This window comes from Trachurus trachurus (genome assembly GCF_905171665.1).
Source record: "Trachurus trachurus genome assembly, chromosome: 12".
NCBI lineage: Eukaryota > Metazoa > Chordata > Actinopteri > Carangiformes > Carangidae > Trachurus > Trachurus trachurus.
In genome coordinates, this window is record NC_139908.1 from 26,896,854 (window position 1) to 26,920,794 (window position 23,941).

Here is a 23,941-nt window from a genome sequence, read left to right on the forward strand (position 1 = left end):
GTGTGTGTGTGTGTTTTGGGGGCTTTTCCTTTTCTTTTTTCCCTCTTTGGGATCCGAGCCCGACCGGGATCATCAGGGTTGGTGTGTTTTTTTGTTTTTTGGAGAGAGTAGAGGTTGTTCCACCTCATCGTCCTTCTGACTCACCACACCGGAGGCTTTTCTTTTCTCTTATTTTATTTTCCCCCTCAGTCAACACTTGGGATTCTGTGGATTTTTTTTTTTCCATCAGAGACCACCAGGCATCAGCAGGATTTGCGGGTGTGTGCGCGCGTCCCTGTGGCTTCTCGGGCGCATTGGGACTGGAGCGGGGCAGCATGGAGCTGGCTTGGGTTGGATGTATTGGTGATGGTTGGGAGGCGCTGGTGCTGAGGAGGAGGAAGACAGGAGGAGGAAGACTCTACCTGCTGCTGCTCTGCTGGCTGCTGGCTGCTCACACCACAGCGACCGGTGAGTGGAGAAAAAAAGAGGAATATTGGATATGCGTGATTCCTGCCTGCGCCCTGCAGTGTGTATGTGTGTGTGTGTGTGTGTGTGTGAGTGAGAGAGGAAGAGACTGAGACTGTGTGTGTGTGTGTGTGTGTGTTGCTGGTTGCCGCAGACCAAACGAGAATTGACACATTTGTTGAATCCCCCTCCCCTCCTCTTCTCTTCTCCCCCTGCTTGCTGTGCAGACCCGGGATGATTCGGGTCTGACCGGGTCCAGCAGGGTTTTTCCTCCCCCCAGGTTGTGTGTGTGTGTGTGTGGTCACGGTGTGGTCTGCTGGGTTAGACTGGTTTAAATGGATTTGCCTGGGCTTCAGCAGGTCTGGTGATGAGCTCGGGGCTGGTCTGTAGTCAGTGTGTGTTACTCTGCTGCTCTTTTACCTCCAGGATCCCTCAGTGCTTAGAATGACTGGAGACGATGCCGGGCTGGAAAGCTGTTAGTCTGACTGGCTTATGGCAGCTTTTTACTGGATTTGATTTGGTTTTTGGAGTGTTTCGTTGGGGCTTTATTGGGTTTTCACCTGACTTCTGCTGGTCTGATCATGTTGGTTTGACTGGGTTTAAAAAGGATTTCACTGGACTTAAGCGCTCTGCTGTAAGTTGTAGTGATTTTTAGTGGATTTCACCTTCAGCTTCACCCACAATGATTTCTCTCTTTTTTTGTATTTGAATGCTACTATTGAAGTTCAGCCACGTTTGTGCTCATCTGTTTCAACATAGTTATTGTGAGCATAGGCCTGACGGGAGGGTCAAGTGACTTTTACCAGGCTTCAGCAGGTTTCAATGATCATTTTCCTGCTAACGCTGCTGTGGCCAATCAGACTCCTCGCTGATGATCAGGTTGGCTGCTCTGATTCTGGCTTGATGTGACTGTACGAGGTTCCACCTCTTCACCTGTTTGACTGTTGGTTTTATAGGGGACTGTTGTGAATCTTATAGAATGAATGCTGCTTCAGGTTCTCTTAAAACGATCCTGACAGATCAAGGCTGCTGTGAGCATGATTTTCAATAAAACACAATAATAAATTGCATGAAACAACAGCGTGATAAAGTTCAACCTGAATGTACAAGTGGGTTCAGTTCAGAAAAGTTCGGAACTGTCTTGTGGCTTCGCTGGATCTAGCTCCTCCAACCTGAATGTCCACACTGGTCTGTTTTTTTATCCATTACCTCTGATCGGCACTACACCTTAGTTGTCACGCTAACAGGATGTAACCTGCTGTAAGGCGTTTAGAACGGTCCTATTTTGGTTTGGTGGTAAGACTCTTTGGTTATATGACGATTCATGGGGAAAAAAAGCACTCTTTTTTTTTATTATTAACTTTTTATTAGAATTTCAAATGCAACAGATCTATTCCAATTATATTCCACATTTTATATTTAACATTTTAACCCCAGAATTCACCCTTCCCCCACCCGCTCCCCACTTCACCCACCCACCGCCCAGCCAGCAGTGTGCTCGTTCAATAAAAGTTCTGTTAGGTCAGATATTTTGTTTTAGCATTGTTTATCCTCGCTGTTGAAAGTTCCTGGTATGCAATGTCCAAAAAGTTTCGAAGCCAGTGAGTTTTTGAGATGTCTTGGGGAGGTTTCAGTGGACCTTCCAACCAGATTTTACCTGTTTTTTCCCTGGAGGGAGAGCTGGGAGTCATCAGTCAGAAGGTGTATAGCAGGTTCCATAGGTAACTGTATCCCTGTTAGCGCTGCTTTCGTGCTAATTAGTACCTTCTCCAATAAATCCCAAATCCCTGGACATTGCCATACTAACAAGGCAAAAGAGCCAAAGGTTCCCTGGAGACGAAATGAGCGATATGGGTCCGTAAAATAAGCACTCTTTTAAAGTTAGACGACCTTTGTTGTCACGGTCACTATAATAAACATGCACTCAGGATCCTCGTTAAGCTGTCGCTGGGTCTGAGATGCTAATGCTGTTTCTGTCTGTGTAAAATTGAATCATTTGTTCCATTTAGAGAATTCAGTCTGATTCCTTCCATCCTGCTCCTCTCTACATCTCTATCCCTTTTAATCACGTTTTTTTTTTAAACTTTTAATTCCCTCTCTTTGAAAAAGTTTGATAGTAAAACGTAATGACTCTTACTCAGAAGCACCAGCTCATCTGAGTCGCTTTTGACACTGATTGTCGGTTCTGTCCCACATCTCAAAGCATTGTTTCAGACTCTTTGTTGCGTCATGATTTTGGTGATTGAACACGGATCTGAGAGCGGCTTTGCCTGACTCTCCCCCCTCTGAGTCTCCTGCTGTCAATAAATTATGTCCAAACACTTTAATTAAGCTAATTGGTGGTAGGAGAGAGGACACACACACACACACACACACACACACACACACGGTGGAGTGCCACAGCTGATCCAGCAGCCTTGTGTGTGTGTGAGTGTGTGTGTGATAATTCCTCTGCAGTTGGGCTGTTTAATGCTCTGCTGAATATCCAGCGATGATTTCCTCCGGCCGAGCAGGAGCAGAGTTAATGAGTGGGTAGAGAACCTGATTCCTTATAATGGGAAAGGAGCTGTTTGTCAGTCACTGGTGCTGCAGCACCGTCACACCACGGCGCTCAACTCTACCACTCCATTACCACAGGAAATCCAGGGGCCATGTGAAGCAGTCCAACACCCAAGTTAACTGACTACCTGTTAATAAGATCACAGAGCCGAGGAGAGTGTGTATGCCGCTGATCTGAGTTCATATATAACCAGGTTTTTACTCCAGACAGAACAGCTGGGAACTGCACTGTCAGAAACCTGGATACAGTCTGAACAACATTAACAGACAAGTGGTTTGCAGCTGTGAATCCTCTACATCTGTCATTTCAAGAACACACACACACACCTGATTCTGTGTGTCTCAGTGAGAGCCGAGCCAACTCAATGATTAATTATTCAGTTAACTCCGAACAACACATGAGTATCCACTTTTAGATGTCCATACACCTGTTTCTCACCAGAAAAGAAAGAAGATATGAGAAGAAAAACAAGTGAACTCGTCTGTGCTCCAGATTTAAAGGAGACATATTCTGCCCCCTTTTCCACAAATTAAAATAGTTCCCAGGTGTCTTAAAGACATGTCTGTGACATGCTTTGGTCAAAATTCCCCAAGGATCAAACATCACAGCTCTTTTCCTCCTCTCAAAACAGCCCTGTTCAGAACGGCTGGTTTCAGTGTCTGTCCCTTTAAATGCAAATGAACCACTGCTTGCCCCGCCCCTTCTACTGGTACCAGGTAGGGGTGGGGTTATGCAAATTTGAATCCTAGTTACATCACTGGAAGACAACTGAGGGAACAGCTCATAAAACCACATGGATTTCAACCTAGGGAGCCTGAAGATTACAGATTGTTTTGTCAATTCTCACATTTTGAGAGTCTTCAAAAAGTGATATTTCCATAATATGTCCCCTTTAAATCATTTTAATTTTCATCCTGTGCAGACTGAAGGGCAGCAGATCCATCTATGTCTGGATCCAATAATTTATTTTTTTCGCAACTTCCTTGACAGACTTATTCCAAATTAATCCCAAACACATTACATGATTCTATATCCAAAGTTGTGGTCTCCACTCTTAATGATGTCGGATATCAGTTCAGATTCATAATTCTGTGTCCTATAGAATAAGATTTCCCCCTCTAGTAACTCCAGAGGGGACGATCTTCACTTCATTATCCTCAAACTAAGTGATCCACTCTGAGTGTAACTTGTGCCAAACGCTGCCACACACACACACACACACACACACACACACACACACACACACACACACACACACACACACTTCCATCCATTAGCAAACTGCATAGGGCCCTTTAGAAGCCAGGGAGTCAATACTCCAACTCCAGCAATTCTGAACTGGATGAAGAGTTGAGCCTGGGACTTTCTGAGTGTTAAGTAACAGTTGTCGCCTCCTCCACACTCTCATCCTTGACATTTTCCTTGTGTCCACCACAATCCCTGCTTCCAAGCTTCTTCAATATATTTCGACTGACTCTGACTGTGGCCAGTTTCACTTTCATCATCATCATCACAGTGGAAAACTGGATCTTTGAGTCACAGTATGATCTGACTCTCCTGGTTACAACACTTTTAACTGCAGAATATTTTATAAGTGAGGGAGGTGGAGTTTTTTTTACCCCTCATCTATCTTAGAAGCATGAAAAATGGATGATTTCTGAATGGGCTGCTGAGGCGTCGTGCTGCTGCTCGTCCTGTTCAGTAAATGTATAAACTTCCAGTTCAGGTACATTTTCCCGGTTCTCTTTCGATAAGTTGCTCCCACTGGCTGTCAGTCTGCTGCACACACACTTATAGGAAATATAGACACATCCATTACTCCCCTTGCTGGATGCTGGACGGTTAGATTTAGATTGAACTTCAAGCCCCTCAGCACTGAAATAAAAGGGGATCAGCAGAGAGATGTCGAGTCTGTTTGAGAAAACTCAAGTGTAGTTCCTCCTCCTGCCACCAGGACGTCTCCCTGGCTGTCCAAATGAAGATGGATGGAGTGTTGGAGGAAGTGGAGCAGAGGTGAATACATCATCTTTGTTTTTGTTTTGGCCATGTTATTAGATTATTCCCAATGAGCTTTAACCTCCATGATTCATCATTAACGTCGACACGAGGCTGAGAGCAGAGTTCTTCTGCAGCTTCACCTTCACATTTTACTGGAGAGAAAGCAGCAACTGTCAGCTGACAGAGACACGGTCTCAGAGAGGGTTTCCAAGTGAGACACGTCCGCAGCGGCAGAGAAATAACAGGTGTGCTGGCTGATTGCTCACTTGCGTTAATTAGGATGATGATGTCACACAGCAACACAAATTAATAAACAACGCTCACGACAACCCAGGTAAGCAGAATGCATCTGGCCTGCAGCTGCATGTGGTTCCTCTGCAGGGCCGGCCCCAGCCTCCATGGGGCCCTGGGCACAATTTTATTTTTGGGGACCCTCTATTACTGCCAATAATACTGATTATTAATCATTTACACACTATTACAAACTAATAAAACATTTTCTAATCTGTCATTATTTTAGCCTGGAATGTTTTTACCCATTTATGGTTTTTAATCTGAAATTATATAAAATTCAGCCAGAAGTGTGGCCTGGGGTTGGTTCATTTAAAGCACCTGTACAGATTTTTCATTTAGTGTTGATTTTGGCGGCCCCTGTGGATGAAAGCGGTGGTGTTTTGCCAGAATGAAGACGGCATTTCGCCGTTTGTCTGGCCGGCGCGTGTAGATTTGTTGTGGAAATGTCGGAAAGAAGACGGGACTTTCTTTTTTTTTTTCTTTTTTTTTAATCAGCGTATCGTTTCGTCAGTGGTCTGACCCGACCGTGCCTTCCAGAGGTATAGAATTAGACTACTTAGAAATAGCGTATCTTCACACTGATGGGCTCATTTGAAGTTGTAGGTAACAGAGACACATCAGAAGAAACCAGAGACTTTTGCATATTCAGTTAAATGCTCCGTACCGGGGCTTTAAGAAGCTGAAATCAGAGAATTTTGACTTTTTTTTTGTCTTAAAAAACAACTCAAACCAATTATTAGATTATCAGAATAGTTTACGATTAATTCAATAATCGATTATTGTGCGATTAATCGATTAATTGTTGTGGCTTAGATGAATAAAAACTGATCTACTAGTAGGCTATAGAGACCTTCACTCCACTAGTCCCCCAGTGTTCACTGTGAACCACTTGCTGTGATAAAAACCTGTTTATGAGGACTTGTGTATTTTCTGCAGCACTAAGCGATGTTCACAATCCTCTTTGGTATCTGTCGTCCTTGTCTCTGAGTGCTCCCGTCCTCATCGTACATTCTCTCATCCATTCTGCTTCTCTGTGAGAATCACAGGATTATCAGCCGACAGCTGAGTGAGTTCTCTCTCTTGTCGGCTTCTCAGCACGTGTGTGTGTGTGTGTGTGTGTGTGTGTGTGTGTGTGTGTGTGTGTGTGTGTGTGTGTGTGTGTGTGTGTGTGTAGAGGGCGTGGCCACTTGAACAATGCTGTACGAGTCAGAACTGTGTTAGTATTAGGACTAAGCAGATTTGTCTTTGAACCTTTGTCTTTATCCAGAGGAGGATTTGTTTTCACTGTCTCGACTCACAAGTATGTGTGTTGTGTGTTGTTGTGTGTTCACATTCTGCTCATTTATGATCCACTGCCAACTCTTTAGTCTGAATAATACCTGACTACACTCATTTTTACATTTTCATTCATCTTTTCTTCTAAATAAGTATAATTGACATGGAGAGGTGTAGTGGAAATCTTCTATTATTTCCTAATTTTCTGAAATACACAATGCTGGAGTTTGTTTCCAGTTACATTGCATTGCAAGTTAGATTGCATTGCAGTGTGTATTACGCAGTGAATTTATATTGGTAGTTTTAATCCTGGTGTGTTTGCTGGAGCTACGTACATCACAGTCTTTGCTGAATCTCCCTTGCACGTTTTTTTTAATGCTGCTGTATTAGATGATGATTTTAAACTGAATTTTTTTCTTTTGCTTTGCTGCTTCACTTAAATACTGTTTCCCATCTGAGGATCCTGAAGAATTTTTTGCCTTTTTTGAACATTCTTTTTATTTCCATTCAGTATGATTACAACTTGAGCAAATCCGAGATTTTTTCAGCTATAGAAACTTACATACATAGCCTGACATAGTGAGAGAATAAGCGATATAAAAAAAAAAAAAGACAATTTGACAGACCTGAAGATTAATATCAGTCCACCTGATGCACTTGCAAATTCTCCTTTCATCTCAACGAACAATGTATTTCTATTGGTCTTGTGGTTAGCACTGCAGTCCCACAAGACTGTGTTTGGTTCTGGAGTTGAACAATAATGGAAGGTGGTCGACTGGACACTTCCTGCTTCCCAATGACTTAAGTTTAAGGGGCAATTACTCCTCCCTTAAGAATATGTGAACTTGGAATGACTTCTTCTAGGAGCTGAGAAAGCTCAGTAGTTAAACTACAGCCTCCTAATCAAAAGAGTCGGTGCTCAACCTTCTTTTCATCCCATTGCATTTACTTTCATCTTATTACTTATTGTCCTATCACACATTTTATTCTATTTACACATTTGTCTAATCTAATAATGTTTAATTCAGTTTAACCTCATTTCATTTTATTCCACCTAATTTTAACCCGTCTACTCATCTAATCTTGTAGTGTCTGATTTAATCTGTTCTCTTTTTATTTTATTGCTTTTGGTTTTGTCTCATCTCAACTTATTAGCACATATTCTATTATGTTTCATCTGCTTCTCTCTTCTGTGGTCCAGTCTCATCAAATCAGTTCTTATCTGGTTTTATAATCTCATCTTGTTCTTTCCCATCTACTCTTTTTTAGTCAAGTCACTGCTGAGACTGTGTCTCATTTTCTGATCCTCCATTCTATCTCCTGTTTCATATTGTCTATTAGATTACACAGGCACTTTGTATAACTTATGTCACATTTGAACTTTCATGCGCATTTTAATTACTATTCTTCAGTTAGATTTTTGATGCTATTTGCACATGTAATTAGTGGTACATAATATATAATATATATATATATATATATATACATATATATATATATATATATATATATATATATATATATATATATATATATATATATATATATATATATATATATATATATATATATACATATATATACACACATATATATATATATATATATATATATATATATATATATATATATATATATATATATATATATGTATATTGTGTGATGAGTGTGAGAATGTACAAAACATTGTTTGTATTTTATGTTTTATGGACGACAGATGGAAGTCAGCTTTGCGCTAAATCTGGCGCACCCATCTTTTCATTAAAATTTTTTTTTTAAAAATGTAAGTGCACATTGTCCCTAAATGAAATGGAAATCAATCAGTCAGAACAGACTAACTTTTTCCACTAGTATATCTGGTGCTCATTACTGAAGAAAAACTAGAAATGCCAATTAAATCAACATGCACAATGCTTTTCTGTTCTTTTAAATTAAAAAGTCTAGTCATGTACTGTAGTGCATTAATCGAAAGAAAGGCAAATAATAAATTAAATATGTAAACATAGCATTAACATGATTATAGTTAAAATCACAAGAAGGAACACACTACATTACACACCTCTGAAAGCCAGCCTTTGTAGTTGGGCATTCCAGCTCCTTTACCCTGACTGAGCCACATCTGAGCAGCCTCCTTGATATCAAACTGCTCCTATAGGTCCCTCAAGACATCTAATCCTGATTCTAATCAGGTCTTCTACTGTGTCCACATACAGGGACCTTCTGACATCACATTTAATCCTCCTTGGGGCTCCAGACCAACCTTTTTTCTCTCTTTCTTTCTGAACTCAGATCACCAGTGCTCCTTTTAAGCAGATAAATGTAGGTGCACAGCTATTTTGCTAACAGCTAACATGGAAACCTCCTGTGCTGTTTCAGAACAAAGAAGAATTGTGTTCCAGGCAAAAGCTGTTTTACTCAGATGTGAGAGTTTATTAATACATTTCTTGTTATCAGATTGGTGCATACTGTTCAATAACTGGTACCACTATAGGACAAGTCCTGCAGCCTCGTCTCCATATGCCTGTCTTGTATTTAAACCACCAACCCCCTGCTCTTGTGTCGGACTCATGTCCTGCAGAATTCTTCATGGCTCTGTGTTATTGATCCATCTCCGCTTTAAATGAAATAAATGAAAGCTCCCTGCTGATCAATAGGTCTAGAACAGCATAGGCCCTGGCCTTGTATTAGTGATAAGTTATTGATTAGCGTATGAAGAGTCTGATGATTACACAGAGATGCTGCTGGACATAATTTCTAATCTTTTCTGCTGATATCAGGGTATTGATTATGAGACTGAAGACTGATCAGGTTGAGTAGTGCAGAAGTGTCCGCCTGCAATCAGTCCACCAGCATAATCAATCAGTGTGATCAGTGATGTTCCGATGCAGGGAGTGATGGATGCTGATTTCTCAGCTCTTACAAAAATATGACTTTTTTTTTTAGGGATAAAATGACGTTGAGAAGATGAAAACATTTGGTTTGAATACAGATTAAGATAATATTTGTGTGGACAGCTGCTGCATGATGCAAGTATATGACAGACTGAAGAGTTTTATCAAAAACGTTGAAGGAGCTGTATGTAAGACTGTGGCGTATGTATGTAAGACTCTTAGATGTGTTTACAGGTGTAGCGAGGTCTTTTAATGTTAGTAACGTCAGACATGATCCACAACGCTTGTAGCTGCAGCTCAGTGGGAACTGGCAACCTGGATGCCCAAATGCGGGTGAGGCAACAGGCCAAAATACCAAACACATAGATGATGATTTAAAAATTTTTAAATGCAAATATTCTGGCTGTACTATTATTATCGGTTAGATCAGTATTTCAAATTAACATGATTCCTCGGTAACATATTGGATGATTTTATGATTACTTACCATACAGCTCCTTCAACCTTCGTCTTGTGTTAGCTTTCTGCTGCCATCTCTTGTGTTAGGGTTGGGTTAGGGTTTGACTTGTGTTTTAAATTAGCTGTCTAAAAACATTTTTTTTCCATCCAATTTGTTTTTCTTCTCTTGGTTACATTGTTAGGCTTCCTTATCCATGAAACTCTTGCTTTTAATAGTCAGTATTAATATATAGCTTTAATATATTGTCAGTATACCTTATCTTCAATTTAACCTTCCTCTTGTTAGCTTTCTGCTACCATCTGTTGTGTTAACACAAGAGGAAGGTTAAGAAACCATCAGTTATCCAGTGGTTAGTACTCAAATCCATGCCTGGGGCCTGTCTGGGGGGATTCTTCATGTTCTTCTTGCATCTGCGTGCACACTAAAAAATGTTGGGTTATCTCTGTAACCCAATTTCTGAGTTATTGGTGTTGGGTTAAATTGTTGGGTTATTTTTCCAGAGTGTAACACATTTTCAGGGTTATAGGCTATATTTTAATTTAACCCAATTCCTGGATTGTTCAAGTAATTGGGTTATTTTTCAGTGAGTAACCCATTCATTGGGTTAAGGTTGTAAAAATAACTCAATGTTGTAGTTAGCATAACCCAACTCTTGTGTTGAATATTCAACCCAAAAGTTGGGTCAAAAAAAATAATTCAACCTGTTGGGTTAAAATTAACCCAAAAAAAGGGTTCGTCCTTATTTGGGTTTGGGTTATAATTGGGTTATTTTTTAACCCAACTGTTTTTAGTGTGTGGGTCATCAGGGTTCTCCCGCTTCCTGCCACAGTCCAAAGACATGCACAATAGGTTGGTTTGGCAACGCTAAGTGCATGAGTGTGCATGCATCTCTGTATTTAGCCCTGTGATAGACTGGTGACCTGTCCAGGGTGAACCCTTACCCTTTGTCAGCTGGGATCTGCTAATAATACAAAGGTTTGATTGTGGATAGCAAGAAACAGTAATGCATCAAGGTATACAGTCCTTGTGATCTTATGAGAAACTGCATTAATTAAGCGAACAGGGGGGGTGATGGGTAGCAGAAGCTTTTAGAGCAGGATGCATTAATTTAAAAAGACAGATGTTGTTTCACACTGTGTTTGATGAGGAGTCCTCAGCCTTCTTCAAGGTCTTCAGCCGACGGCAACACCCAAACTCCAAACACTGCGGAAAAAAACAACAAACAATGCACAAGAAAGAGGAGCTAAATTTAATCAAGAATCACATTAAAGCTAAAAGCACAGAGCACTAAAACCTTGTCATTAATAAGCCGAGCTCAATAATAAAGTCAGAGACGATCCATTAGAGACACAGCAAGCTTTTAACACCAAGGAGATGTTAATTTACACCACCACCCATTCACCCATCCATCAATCTATTAATGATGTATGAAGGAGAAAATACCTGCATATTTCATCAGTTATCAAGCCTTAATTAGACTCCCTCATGTTTCCCAATCATCAAATCCCAATTAAGCCCAAAACAGCTGCTACTGTTAAGGAGGCGTAATGCTTCATTTATGGTAGATAGTAATTGAATTATTCACAGATAACGCCTTCAATGTAAGAACAATATAAAGTAAAACAATTCCTTTAGACTAAATTTTGACCCAGGGCTCCAACATAACAGGGCCAACATTAGCAGGTGATACACGTGTTACCTCCATGATGCAAATGAGGGAACAGCTCGTAAAACCACATGGATTTCAACCTACAGAGCCGGAAAATTAGAGATTTGGAAGGCAAGACGAACACCCAAATATATGTTAAAGAGCCTTCAAAAAGTGATATTTCCATAATAAGTCCCCTTTTTAATCAAAGTATCAAAAGCTCTTAGAGTGGGCCTATCTTGGAACTTCTTCTGGGCATGTAGGACCAGGCATCCACCTGTAGGGCTGAAAAATGAAACCAGGACTGTAGTGGTTAAAAAAAACTGCAGTTTCTCTAATGACCACTAGCTGTCAATCTGGAGGCTTTGTGGCTCAGGAGATCGAGCAAATCGTGCATTATCCAGAAGGATGGCTCCCTCAGTCCACATGTGGAAGTACAATACAAAGGACAATATACTGAACCCTAAAATTATGTCTAATGATGCATCAGTATGTGTGTTAATGGTTAGACATAATGCACAAGATGGCAGCGCTGTATGAAATGTGTGTGAATGGGTGCATGGGACTAGCAGTGTAAAGTGCTTTTAGTGGTTGTAGAGACTAGAAAAGTGCTATGCAACTCCATCTACCATTTACCACTAGACATTGTACATTGTTGGAGTTTTCTTAGTTTCTATACGTCAGCAGTAGACAGTCGTATCTTAAATTTAGGGTGTGGCCTTTTTGAGTGACAGGTCAGTGAGTGCATGTTTACCACTAATGAGCATGTAACTAATTCTTTAGCTCTACGCAGGTTCCTCCTCTTTGCATGTTCTTAGATTAAGGTGGGAGTTAGGGGGCGGAGTCAGGCTCTGCCAAGATGGTGACAATGGAGCAGCTCACTCTGAGCTTAAAAACGGCTCTTCAGAAACCTGTGGGTGACATCACTGAATCTACCTCCATCTATCTATACAGGCTGTGCTTTGGACCTTTCATACAGCACACTAAGCTGCAGCTCTGGCCTGGCAGTGTGTTCCTGTAATGGAACAAACGTGGTCACTGAGGCCGGGGAGATTGATCGCCTGGGCAAATGAATAGGACTCTCTGGGTGTAATCACAGCCAGGAGCAGTGGATTAATAAGGAAAACACCGTCTTAGCTCCCGCTCAGCTCAGTTTAATTTTGTATTCTTCACTCCTGCAGTGGACAGGAAGTCATTTACAGATGTGAAAATAAAATTCGATTAGGAACATGAGGAAGTTTCCTCTGTGTTGGTTCAACAGAGCTTTGTTTCATCAGTCTGAGCTAGGAATAAAAATGGTCTAGAATGAATCTCTTGTGCTGCAGCCCATCTGCTATACGAAAAACACCTCAGTGGGCTGTGACTGAACTAATACGCTTTTACTATGCTTTTACCCTATATGCTATATGCTTTTTTCTTTTTTTCTGACTTTAACTTCTATTTATTTAAAAGGAAATTTGAAAAGCAGGTGCACACAGGGAACATCAATGTATACAAGCATACAGACATATTCACATGAACACATATAAACATACACACACATACGTACATATACCAAGATATTAACAGACAGATAAATAAAAGAAACAGCAGTTAGCGGTACTGAAGTTAAACTCACTCACCCATAAAAGACGTGCTAATCAACTTGCCAAGTGGTCATTGACCTCTTGGTGAAACGGTTAGCATCATCATCCACGGTGTGGGAGACCCGGGCTCGAAACCCACTCAGAGCAAACCAAACAACATCAGTCACATATATATAAGAAAATTAACAATGTTATGCTATATGCTTATCCAATATGGGGTTTAGCAATTGAGGCATTTAAAGAATGGATAAGAGAATATGGACCAACAGGAGGTTTATTCCCTGTGTCTTAATCAAGGGTCTCTGGGTAGAGGGGGTTTCATGTACAGATTGCCTTCTGACAACAATCAGAGGTCTGGGGCTGTGGTCGTGGTAGGTGTTGCTCTGTTCTTTGATTTATTTTGTGATGGGCTGATAAGCACTGTGTGGACTGGGAGCACAAGAAAAAGGTCAGAGGATACTGCATGTGGACTATAATACTTTTGCTACTTTTGCGAATTCGCTGTATTACTTTTTATTTTTGGTCCAAAATATATATATGTAGCCATAAATTGTGGTGATTGCTTTTGAAGAGGTGTCTTTGGACAAGGCTCTGTACATACAGTTTCCTATCACGGATGTCAGTGTCGAGCATAGAGCTGCAGTGCGTGTCCAAACATAAAGAGGCTAAATCCCTAATTTTGATTTCAGAAAGTGCGATTTGCACTTTGCTCCTTGCTCTGGTTTATTCATAGATCAGTATGTGAATGGTTCATAGAGGACAGACTGCAGGTCGAGTTTTCTTTCCTTTCATTTCAATGCTTCTTTGGCTGTGGTGCAGTAGCCTACAGTGCACTCTGTAAGGTGATTTTCTAAGTAGGAATACAGTAGTTCAGTGATTGGAAAACACATCAGTGACAAAAGAAAGAGCTGTTTTCATGGGGACATAAACAGCTGGAAATATTCCAAAAGAAATGAACATTTAAACAGATATTGGATTGTTTCATTGGGTGATTTTAAAAACGGTCTGTTCTTTCTGTTGACTCCGTGCACACCAACACATAGCCTGTACTGTAGGTGTTTCTGGCTGGCTTTTCTAACTGGGAGCAGAAACTACTGCAGAGGTAAAGTGCAGACTATTCATGTGTACCTCTAACAACCTCATGCCAAAAAAACCTGAACTATGTCATTAGGGTTTCACAGGCTGCAGTGTAGCAGTGTTGGGTTATAATCCACTTTGGGTTAATCACTAGAAGTCACACCTTTCACATAGACGCAGGTGTATGAGCCATAGGAGAATCATAATGACTTTGTGAGACACTACAGAAACGTTTTTTTTTTTCGTGCACTGATCAATTTTGAGATTTTGGGCTATTTTTCTTCCTCAACATGTATTATTTCAGAAAAGGGGAAAGAAATGGTAGAAAATCCACATTAAGGTGGTTATTTTACTTCATTTTGTCTCTTTCATCAGTAGATTTCTCCTAAATTCACCAAAGGTTAGCTTTAGGTTAGGTTAGTTACTGTGCTGTGCCTGTTGTCTGAGCCAGGTCATGTCAGGTTTCATTGTAAAGTTCTCTCTCTCCTGAACAATTATGTAGGCTCCAAAATTTGTAATTTCCTTCTTATGCCCATAGTACGATTGACTTTAACAATCTATGGATTTGTTTTACAGTGCCTGTCTTTAAAGGCCTTTTTCTCAAAATGAGTTTTTCCTCAGACTCTGAGCTAGAAATCTCCACTTCAGCAGCACTTACAGACATCAAACCTTCCAGTTTTATAAGGGGTTTGTTGATATATCATTCGCAGTCTGATTTATTCCTATAAACATGGCAAAATTAGATTCTTTTAGGGCTGGTGACAGTATTTTGAGTACAAAGAAATATCCAAAATCCTGTCCGTAAAAACTTCAGACTCCAATATGCCAACAAAATAAAACAAGAATTTTGAAAGTGGCTTTATCCGTTGTTCAGATTTCGGTTCTGGAAATGTATGCAAATTAGCGCACTAGATATTGCCTCATTTACATATTTAAGCATAAAATTTGACAAAACTTGTAATACAACAAACATTTGTCTTAATGTAAGTGATAAACTTGGGAAGTTTCATGGTGATATCTGTTAGTTAAGATTTTTACCCTATTCACCTGTAGGTCCCTGTGTACTACATCAAAACTCATGTTACTGTCCAGAATGGGATGTTTCCAGCAGGAGAACCTGTAACATGAACACAGAACTGTGCGAGCACCCTTGATACTAAATGAGAAAACGTTTCCTCATAAATTTGATAAATGTGATAAATCCTCCACATTGGACTTGTGTGGTATTTTTAGCCTGAGAGCCTCGCTGTGTATTTTAATGAAGTCTGTGGATTTTTTTCCCTGCCTCTGCATTATTCAAATGGTTGAAAAAAAAAAAAATAGCAACAAAACACAAAAAACAAAGAAAAAATGGCCTGTGAGTAATTTACAGAGGTAATTTGCCTTGGGTCTGAACATTAGCGTTTCATTTACGTGTTGTGTTCTCAGCTGTCTATATTTAACATCAGCTGCTCTTCTCTGACATTCATACATTATTCATGTTGGGAACATACATTACCTGCCTGAGGAGAACTGCTTCTCCCCCACCTTTAAATCATCCTTATTAATCCCTCTGCAGGCTTTCACGGGGCTTTCTGTTCCTTTTTTGTCACATTGTTTTTTGTGTGTGTGTGCTGATAAATTTGGAGCTAGGTAAAAAGCTGGAGAACAAATGAAAAGGGTTTTATACAAAGGTGTGTAGTCCTCCTGCCTCAGGGATAAAACCAGTTTGCACTGTGAACTACATGATACACTCAGCGTGCGTTAGGACCTTCATGTCGCTGCTTGGAGCAACAGACTGAGCCTGGTGTTTCAGGTGTCTCACACAGAACTACACTTTGCGTGAAGGTATCATTGGATGTGTCTGAAATTACCACTGTGATCAACAGTTGTATTGTTTTCTGATTAGAAGTAGAGGATACGCAGACTCTGATTTGTTTAGTGAAAAGAGATCCTCATGAAATTGACAGGAGAATGGATGTCAGTGATTGGCTCTGCATGTGTTTCAAACATAGCCAGACCCCTTTACTTTTTGCAAACCCAGTATTGCTATGGATTTAAAGGGATAGTTCAACATTTTGGCACATTGGCCCATTGCCACAATTGCTATAGTCATAGCAGTAGGTTTGTTACCTTTAATTGTCGGTGCAAGCTATTTTTAGAATGGCGGAGCAGAGCCGTGAGCTGCTCAGAGCTACGCTACGGAGGCTAATGGAATTTATTGGTTTCCCTCATCAAATACACAATCCAACAACTCCAAAACACTCTGGTGGACAAGTTGTGACCTGCACATTCATCACGCTGTGAGATAATAACGGAACGTTATGAGACAGAGTTGTTTTAGAGGTCAATTCAAGCAAAACCGTTGATGTGTGTTGCCAGTTTTTCAGCAAGCAGTCTGCATTTGCCTCGAAAACAACTCCGCCAAAATGTTGAACTATCCCTTTAAATCCATATCCATTTCAACTGAAAACCAATATGACAAGTACAAGGACAGTTTAAAATTTGAACTGAAATATGTGGTTTACAACCCAACAATAGTTTGAAGTCCTGGCTCTTCTTTAGCCATGAACTGTTGTCTGATTAAAAACCAACAATAATGACCCAGAACACTGAGAGAAGGTTTTGTATTTTGTAAAACCTCTTTCATAAAGCAGCTGCTCTGACGGCCCTGTTGTGAGCTGAAGTGGTCCAGTGCCACGCTCAGCTCTGGTTATGAATCCCCTGCGTGGTGCCACTTTATCCAACACCTAACCAGTGCATTAACGTCATACCTGCGCCTTGGGCCAGACCTGTAATCACACACACTCAGATGTAGTAGCTGGATGTCATGCTACTGCTGCTTGAATATCAGAGGTGCACGGTGTCTGGGGAAATAAGTAAATGAAAGGAATAAATGAAACTTCACAGCGGTGTGTGAACAGTGCAGTGCACAGGATTGAGAGAAATGTGAAGACCCAGTGCACATACTGAAGAGTGCCTTTGGTTCTGGCCATGACTTGACCCTTTAGTTGTAGTAAAAAAGAAATGCTTCAGACTTTGCTGTTAGAGTTGTTGTTTATGTTGTGTTGCTTTTCTGTGCCCTCAAGCACAGAGCCAGCTCCATAAAGGAAAGGCTCAGTGTTGGAGAACTGAACTGATCTGCACAGACAACACCTCCAGGATGAGTTGGTGTCAGTCTTTAGCCTATATTTGTGATGGGCAAATTGTGTTTGATGTGTGAGGTTGTATGTTATCTCATAAGTAAAAAGTGAGGGTGTTTTCACACCTGCCGGTGAGTGCAGAAATCACACCAAACAAGTGTACCAACGAACTCTGCAGCGGTTTGTTTGTGGTGAGAACGTGATCCAACCTTGATCAAAGCCAACCGCTTGAAGAACTGCACATTTTTGGACTAAACCAGCTGCCGTAGTCAGCTGAGCTGTGCATTATTATCCAAAAGTGGTTGGATACAAACGATGTGTTATGCTGATCAGGGCTACAATCAACCTGTGCAGATTCCTCATCGTGAGATTACGTTGACTTGCAGAAGCTGCTGGCTTCCCTCCTCTCTCTGTTTACTTCAGGGAGTGCTAATTCTGACCAATCGACCAGCAGTTAAGGAAATGCATTCCATGACACATCTGGCTATTGAGTGATGTGAATGTTGTCACGTGACTTGTGTTGCTGCATCTTTGTTCGTTTTGTCAACTCAATAACTGATTGGGACAGAAGCAGTGTGTTGATTTGTATAGTGTAATTTTGATATAGTTACATGCAAAATGATTTATGAACTTTTTTTCTCTCTATTTTAGTTTTAATTTTTCTTTTTTATTATTATCTAGTTACTTTATTCTTATAGATGTTGCCTATATATGCATATAGTTATATATACAGTATATATTTTTTACATTTTCTTTTTACTTAAAATCCTTTTTTTTCTCCATTTCATATGAATTTGTTGGCAATTTATTTGTTTGCAAGGGTAACATTGGGTGGGGGGGAAGAGAGAAAAAAAAGCACTTGTGTACTACTGACATGTAAAGTAAATTTTGTGAACCAAAGTGGAATAAAGAAAAGTTTTAGAACAGAAAAAAAAGAAACAAACAGTGTGGTGTGAAAAGGAAATGAAACGACTAAAAAAATGCAACGGTGCCAACCAAACAGATGTGACTCCACCTTAAAACTTGGATTGTCTGGCCCAACGCTGACAGGATAATGACTGGATTCAAACTTAGACGTCACGTCATACTGTATCTCCTGAAGTCAAAATGTCCCCGGTTGGAGCTCTGCCATTTTGCAGTGGTGACGGTGTTTGGAGTCAGAATCAGTGCAGTAGTGAATCAAGACCCTGCCCTTACACCCACTTGATCAAAACAAGTCAATCATGATGTTGCACTTCTGTTAAAAAGGCACTGGGTGGAAAAAAAGAAAAGAGCTGCTGTAAGCACTGATGAAGAACATTCCTGAAAATCTTCATCCCTACTCCTCATTCTCCTGGAGTCCTGCTCTGCTGGAAACAAACAGGACAACCGATTCACCGGGTTATTGTGGCGATGGCAAACAGAGTTGGCCTGGTTTGGCTGGAGCCCAGAAACAGTCAGGGTTTGCATGAGACATGATCACTTTGTGCTCAGAGCCGCAGCTCTGTCCAGATGAGATGAATCACCTAAACTGCAGTCGTTTCCTCTCATAAATATTCATATAGCAAGGCGTGGCATCATGCGAGGCGAGGGGGAGAGCAAAGAGGACCTCAGAAACCAGTGAACCCTGATCACTCTGAACAACCGCCCACCCCCTCGTCCCAGCCTCCTCCCCTCCCCGCCCGCGTCAGCAGCAGCAGCAGCAGCAGCAGCACCGTAGCCAGCACAGTGCTGCAGCATAGCCAGCTGGATTTATAGCCACTTATAAAGATAAGTGATGCATCCTCCATGCAGCACACGTGCCCTCTCTCTCTCTCTCACACGCACACACATACTGAGACACACACTAAAAAATGCAGACCTACACACTCTATACAAACCTGTCCTGAGATGAAACCTTGTATCTCCATGTAAAGTCTTTGTTTTGATCATTTATTTTCTGAAAGTGGACTTTCAGCACTAAATATGAAGAGAGAAGTTCAACACCTACAGTAACAGCCATTATTTATGATAACACCCACATCTCAGACCTGCTACCCCCAACCCCCCTCCTGTCGCAGGCCTCGCTGAGTCAAGCACAACATGTGGACATATTCATGTCCCTGAGACTCTTAAGGGCCTTTCACACCGAACGCGGCAGGCGGCGGAAGGCGGCAGCAAACCCATTCGAACGGCTCTGCGCCGAGCTGAGCGGCACGCAAGGTGGGCGCATGCCGCGGCGGCACGCTGTGCCCGAATTAAAAAATGTTTAATCTGGGCGCAGCGCGCTGTGACAACATCTCGGCGCGTCCAATAGGAGAGGATGTAGTGGAGTCTGAAAAAAAAACAGCCGCTTGCAGAGAGAAAACAAACGGCCAGACGTTCAGTTAAAGTGACGGGATGCAGGAAGTGAGTTGTCATCCTCCTGAGGATCAGACCAACTCTCTCTAACAGGCTGTTCAACTGCTCCCTGCTCAGCCTGACGCTAAAGTTCACCTGGAAGCGGTCGTTTTGTAGCTCCTGGCAAACATATCTTTGCATATACCCCCCCAAATCCTGTCTTGTTTGTTCGGTTGCTCAGCAACTCGCGCCATATGTGTGCGCGCTGCTGCCCTGCTCTGCGCCTGTCTGCGCTGTACCTCGCGGTGGGCGCAGCGCATACCGCGTTCGGTGTGAAAGGCCCTTTAGGGGTCAGTTACCACACAGAATCAGTGTGTGTAATAGGCACTATGTTGAAGCCATGTGGCTTCAACATATCCACATTTAAAGTTTTACAATAAGGCTTGAGCACAGCTTAGCTTAGTTTAGCTTATCTTAGTTTAGTTTATTTTAGCCTAGCTTATCTTGGCTTAGCTTAATTTAGCAACACTGGAAACAGAAACAGGCTCTGTCCAAATATAACAGTCCATTTACCACCCTTACTACAAACAATAATTAATGAGGAGTTGAAATGTTGTTTAATTCTAGATGTAAAAACAAGAGTTGGACAAATTATGGTGAGTTTCGTGCAGGACTAGCTCTCGGTTGGGAGCAGTTGCCAGGCAACCGCCAAGACTCCAGGTTAAGTTGCATGTTTGGCAAGTCACAGATACTGTATGTAGGCCTATAATTAAACAACATAATTAGTCTCTGGCTGTTGTTTTGAAAAACAGCTCACAAAACTTTACAGATTTAAAATTCTTAAAGCGTTACGATGAATGAACTTTCATAATGACTATCAATGCTTCACGTCTACATTAGAGTTGTAGTAAAGTTTATAGTCTACATTTAAAAGTCAGAGTCCAGTTAAGGTGATAGGCTAAAACAAAATCCTTTTAACAGCAACATCTTTTTTGATGCATAATTAGCAGGTGTCGATAGCACAATCGGTTATATTGACCTTTGGCCTGACCGATAGACCCACATACACCAAATCAGTGAGATTCTGGGGACACATTTGTTTTGTTGACAGTGAGCCAGAAGAAGAGTGTGTATGGAACTACTCCAGTCAGGTGGACATGTTGATGGTTCATGAAGACTGAGCTGAGCCACACAAACTGTTTCCATCCTGTTTGCTGATGGTGGATGGAGTCAGCTGTTTGTTGATGTTTGAGCATATTTTTTAAAATGCCTAATGCAACGAGGCCTTTAAAGGTTTCTGAACAATATTTGTCATGTTTTGGTTAATGCAGGCCTATAGTAGTTGCATTAAAAGGATAGTTCTGTTTTTTTTTGTATTGGGGTTGTATGAGGTAGCTACAAATGGCCCCTCAGTATAATATCTCCAGTAGTCAGCTCTCTGCTCTCCCTCAGTCAGTCATATCAGCTCAGAGTGCTTGGCAGAGATACAGGAGATAAACAGCTGTGAACAGACCCAAACTAACAGAGTATTTTCACTTCGTACAAGAAATCCCATCTCAAAATGATTCTTATTATTATAATAATTTTAACCTACATTATAAACAAAGTTTTTACAGTGCATCAACTGGTCGGAAAAAAGCTTTTTTTCTGGAATTAACCAACTCACTCAGTATTCCCCCGCACAGGCAGGCTGCACGATGCGTTGTTGGAGTGACACTAAATATAACCCTTTTAAAGGTGCATTTGGAGCAAATAAGGTATGTAATAGTAATTATATGATTGCAATATGTAATCAATTTACAATCTTACTAATTAGATAATACTGCTTATCTCTGTCAGTTCTCTACACTGATCACAGGACAGTTCTGCTGAATCACCCAGCTCACAGTGTTTTACTGAATAGGCCGGTATACACAGCATTTCTGCTTCTAGACAGCTATAACATAACAAAGTCACCAGTTTAGTAAAAAATAGCTTAAGCTAACCCTAACCCTATGTTTGACGTGATGGTTACGTGTTGTTGTGTTGTGTAACAGTGCCTAAGCAGGACAGAAACAGTGGTATTTGTCCTTTACTGAGGCTGTGGACCCAGAGGTTTTGTCCGTTCTGTCGTCCTTCCCCAGAGAAATAAAAGGTTAGTACACAGCTCCCACGAAATGACTGTCAGTCAGCTCAGCCCTGTCAGTCTTCATCATAACCCAGGATGTGTCAGAGGGGTCGTGACCTTCAGGGAACCGGCCACTGTGTTTAAAACCGGAACATCTTCACTGACCTGGAAAACTTTCACGTCACATTTTTCCGCACTGAACCAAACTTCAGAGAAATGTCACATCGGCTTAACTAGCTACATACAAACACACACCCACATACAGACACACACACATGTGCACACGCTTGGTCACAACAGTACGGTGCCTGCAGCCACATCAGTAGGTTTCCTGCATGCAGTGTTTGGTCATGATGTTAATTTGCCAGCAGCCACGTCAAGCTGCATCGGCAGCAGGAAGCGACATCGTGGCTGCGGGACGACGACATGCTGCTGACATCACGGAATATTTAATTAATATCACTGATGATATTATTATTCTGACTTCTGTTTTTTAAAAAGTTGTCGTTTCCTGCTATGAAAACTGTCCGGTGTTGTTGGACTTCATCTAGCCTACTAGAAACCTGCTGGGTTTTATACATCAGCGCTTCAGTCAAAAAATTAAAGTGAACCCGATACAGAGTCATGACTCCTGATGCAAGAACATGACTGTAACTCAGTGTGCACTCAGCTTCTCAGAGGAACATAATAGATAGTAAAATAAATGCATGCTGTTTCTTCAGAGAACATGAGATTCAATCACTTTATTAAAGTGGCTACAGTATATAATTAAAAACCTGAGACACAAATTAAATATGATCCTGACAACCTAAATACAGCATCACAGACATAGTGTGCCAGGGCTGAGGGCAAAACCCAGAAGTTTAGCATCGCGCTAGTTCCAGGAAAAGAAAGTGAATGGGATTTTTGCATTTTGGATTATGTCAGAAAATCAGCTATACGGCTAACACAAGTTTATGATACTTACAAGTTTTGTTCAGCGAGATAATCTTCACATATGAACACATTTTCTACCAAAATTGAAGCTTGAATGTGATGGCCAGAAGTAAAAAGCTAACGTTAGGCTTTAACTGACATGGTCGTAGGACTAACGTCACCACCACCACTGATTTCGACTGATTTATTTGAAAAACATTGTCTAATGGGGAAGTCAGACTATTTTTATTTGTTGAAGACAACATAAGATTCCTAAACATAAAATAACATCTATAAGAACATTCTGGCCTGTTTGGAGGTGACGTTTAATGTCCCTGAGAGGTAGTCGTATTGAGCTACTTGTTAGCAACCGCCTTTTTACCACACGTAAAAGCTTCAAAATTCACAAGTAGGGTATTTACTGATGTACGTGTTTTGTGTCATAGAACAAAACCTGAAACTCACTTAAGCTTTTGTTAACCACAGACCTAATTTGAGGTATTTTACCAAAATCCCATTCAAAAAACATATTGACATTTAGACGAGGGAACCGGAAGTGCTAAAGGCGGAGTTACGGGTTTAGTGGCAGACTCTATACACAGCTTTCATAAGGTCGGCAGGACTTTGAACAGGACTATGTGCCTTTGTGTTTCTACTATTTTAGTGACATATGTGCTTTTACAGTACTATAGGTAGTATTATTCTAGCACCTTGTCCAGGGACCACAGCTACTTGGTAAATACTGGCACATTTACAGCAATATTATCAATGAATGTGCACTGTCCTTGTGAAAATAAACAAATACATTTAAAGTAAAAGTAAAGGTTCAGTTCAGCAAGTTCATCTTCACTAAAGAAAGCAGTAAATAGTGATTAAAGCCTAAATACAACCAACAGAAGTGAAAACCTTCACCACAGTCACAGGACTTCAACATCACCTTCACTGAACTTCAGCTTGACCTCTGAACTCTTGTACTGAAGCCTTTCCTCTCACTCAGCTGGTGTATAAATACAACCTGTAAAGGTGGACTGAAGACTAGATCAGTTTCTATGTTCATTGTGATGACATTTCACTTCCCTGACAACCTCTGTCAAGTCCATTCACAACAGACGTTATCTCAAGGCACTTTACAAATAGAGAAGGTCTAGACCTTCTTTTCATAAAAGTGTTTATCTAGACCTAACAGTTTCCACCGAGAGCAGCACACATGGCAACAGCGATGAGCAAAAAACTTCTTTTTTAGAAGTCTCAATCTGACACCTTGTA

General features: G+C 41.0%; 1 protein-coding gene across 1 annotated transcript in view; it reads left to right on the plus strand.

Moving 5' to 3' along the window:
- Nucleotides 1-314: 314 nt before the first annotated feature.
- dcc (DCC netrin 1 receptor) overlaps nt 315-23,941 on the plus strand; it is a gene marked incomplete at both ends in the record, with an annotated part of 386,320 nt that continues 362,693 nt past the window's right edge. Inside the window, one exon of the mRNA XM_083983745.1 lies at nt 315-447. Within this exon, the coding sequence (XP_083839871.1) occupies nt 315-447 (133 nt within the window). The remainder of the gene's footprint in view (nt 448-23,941) is intronic.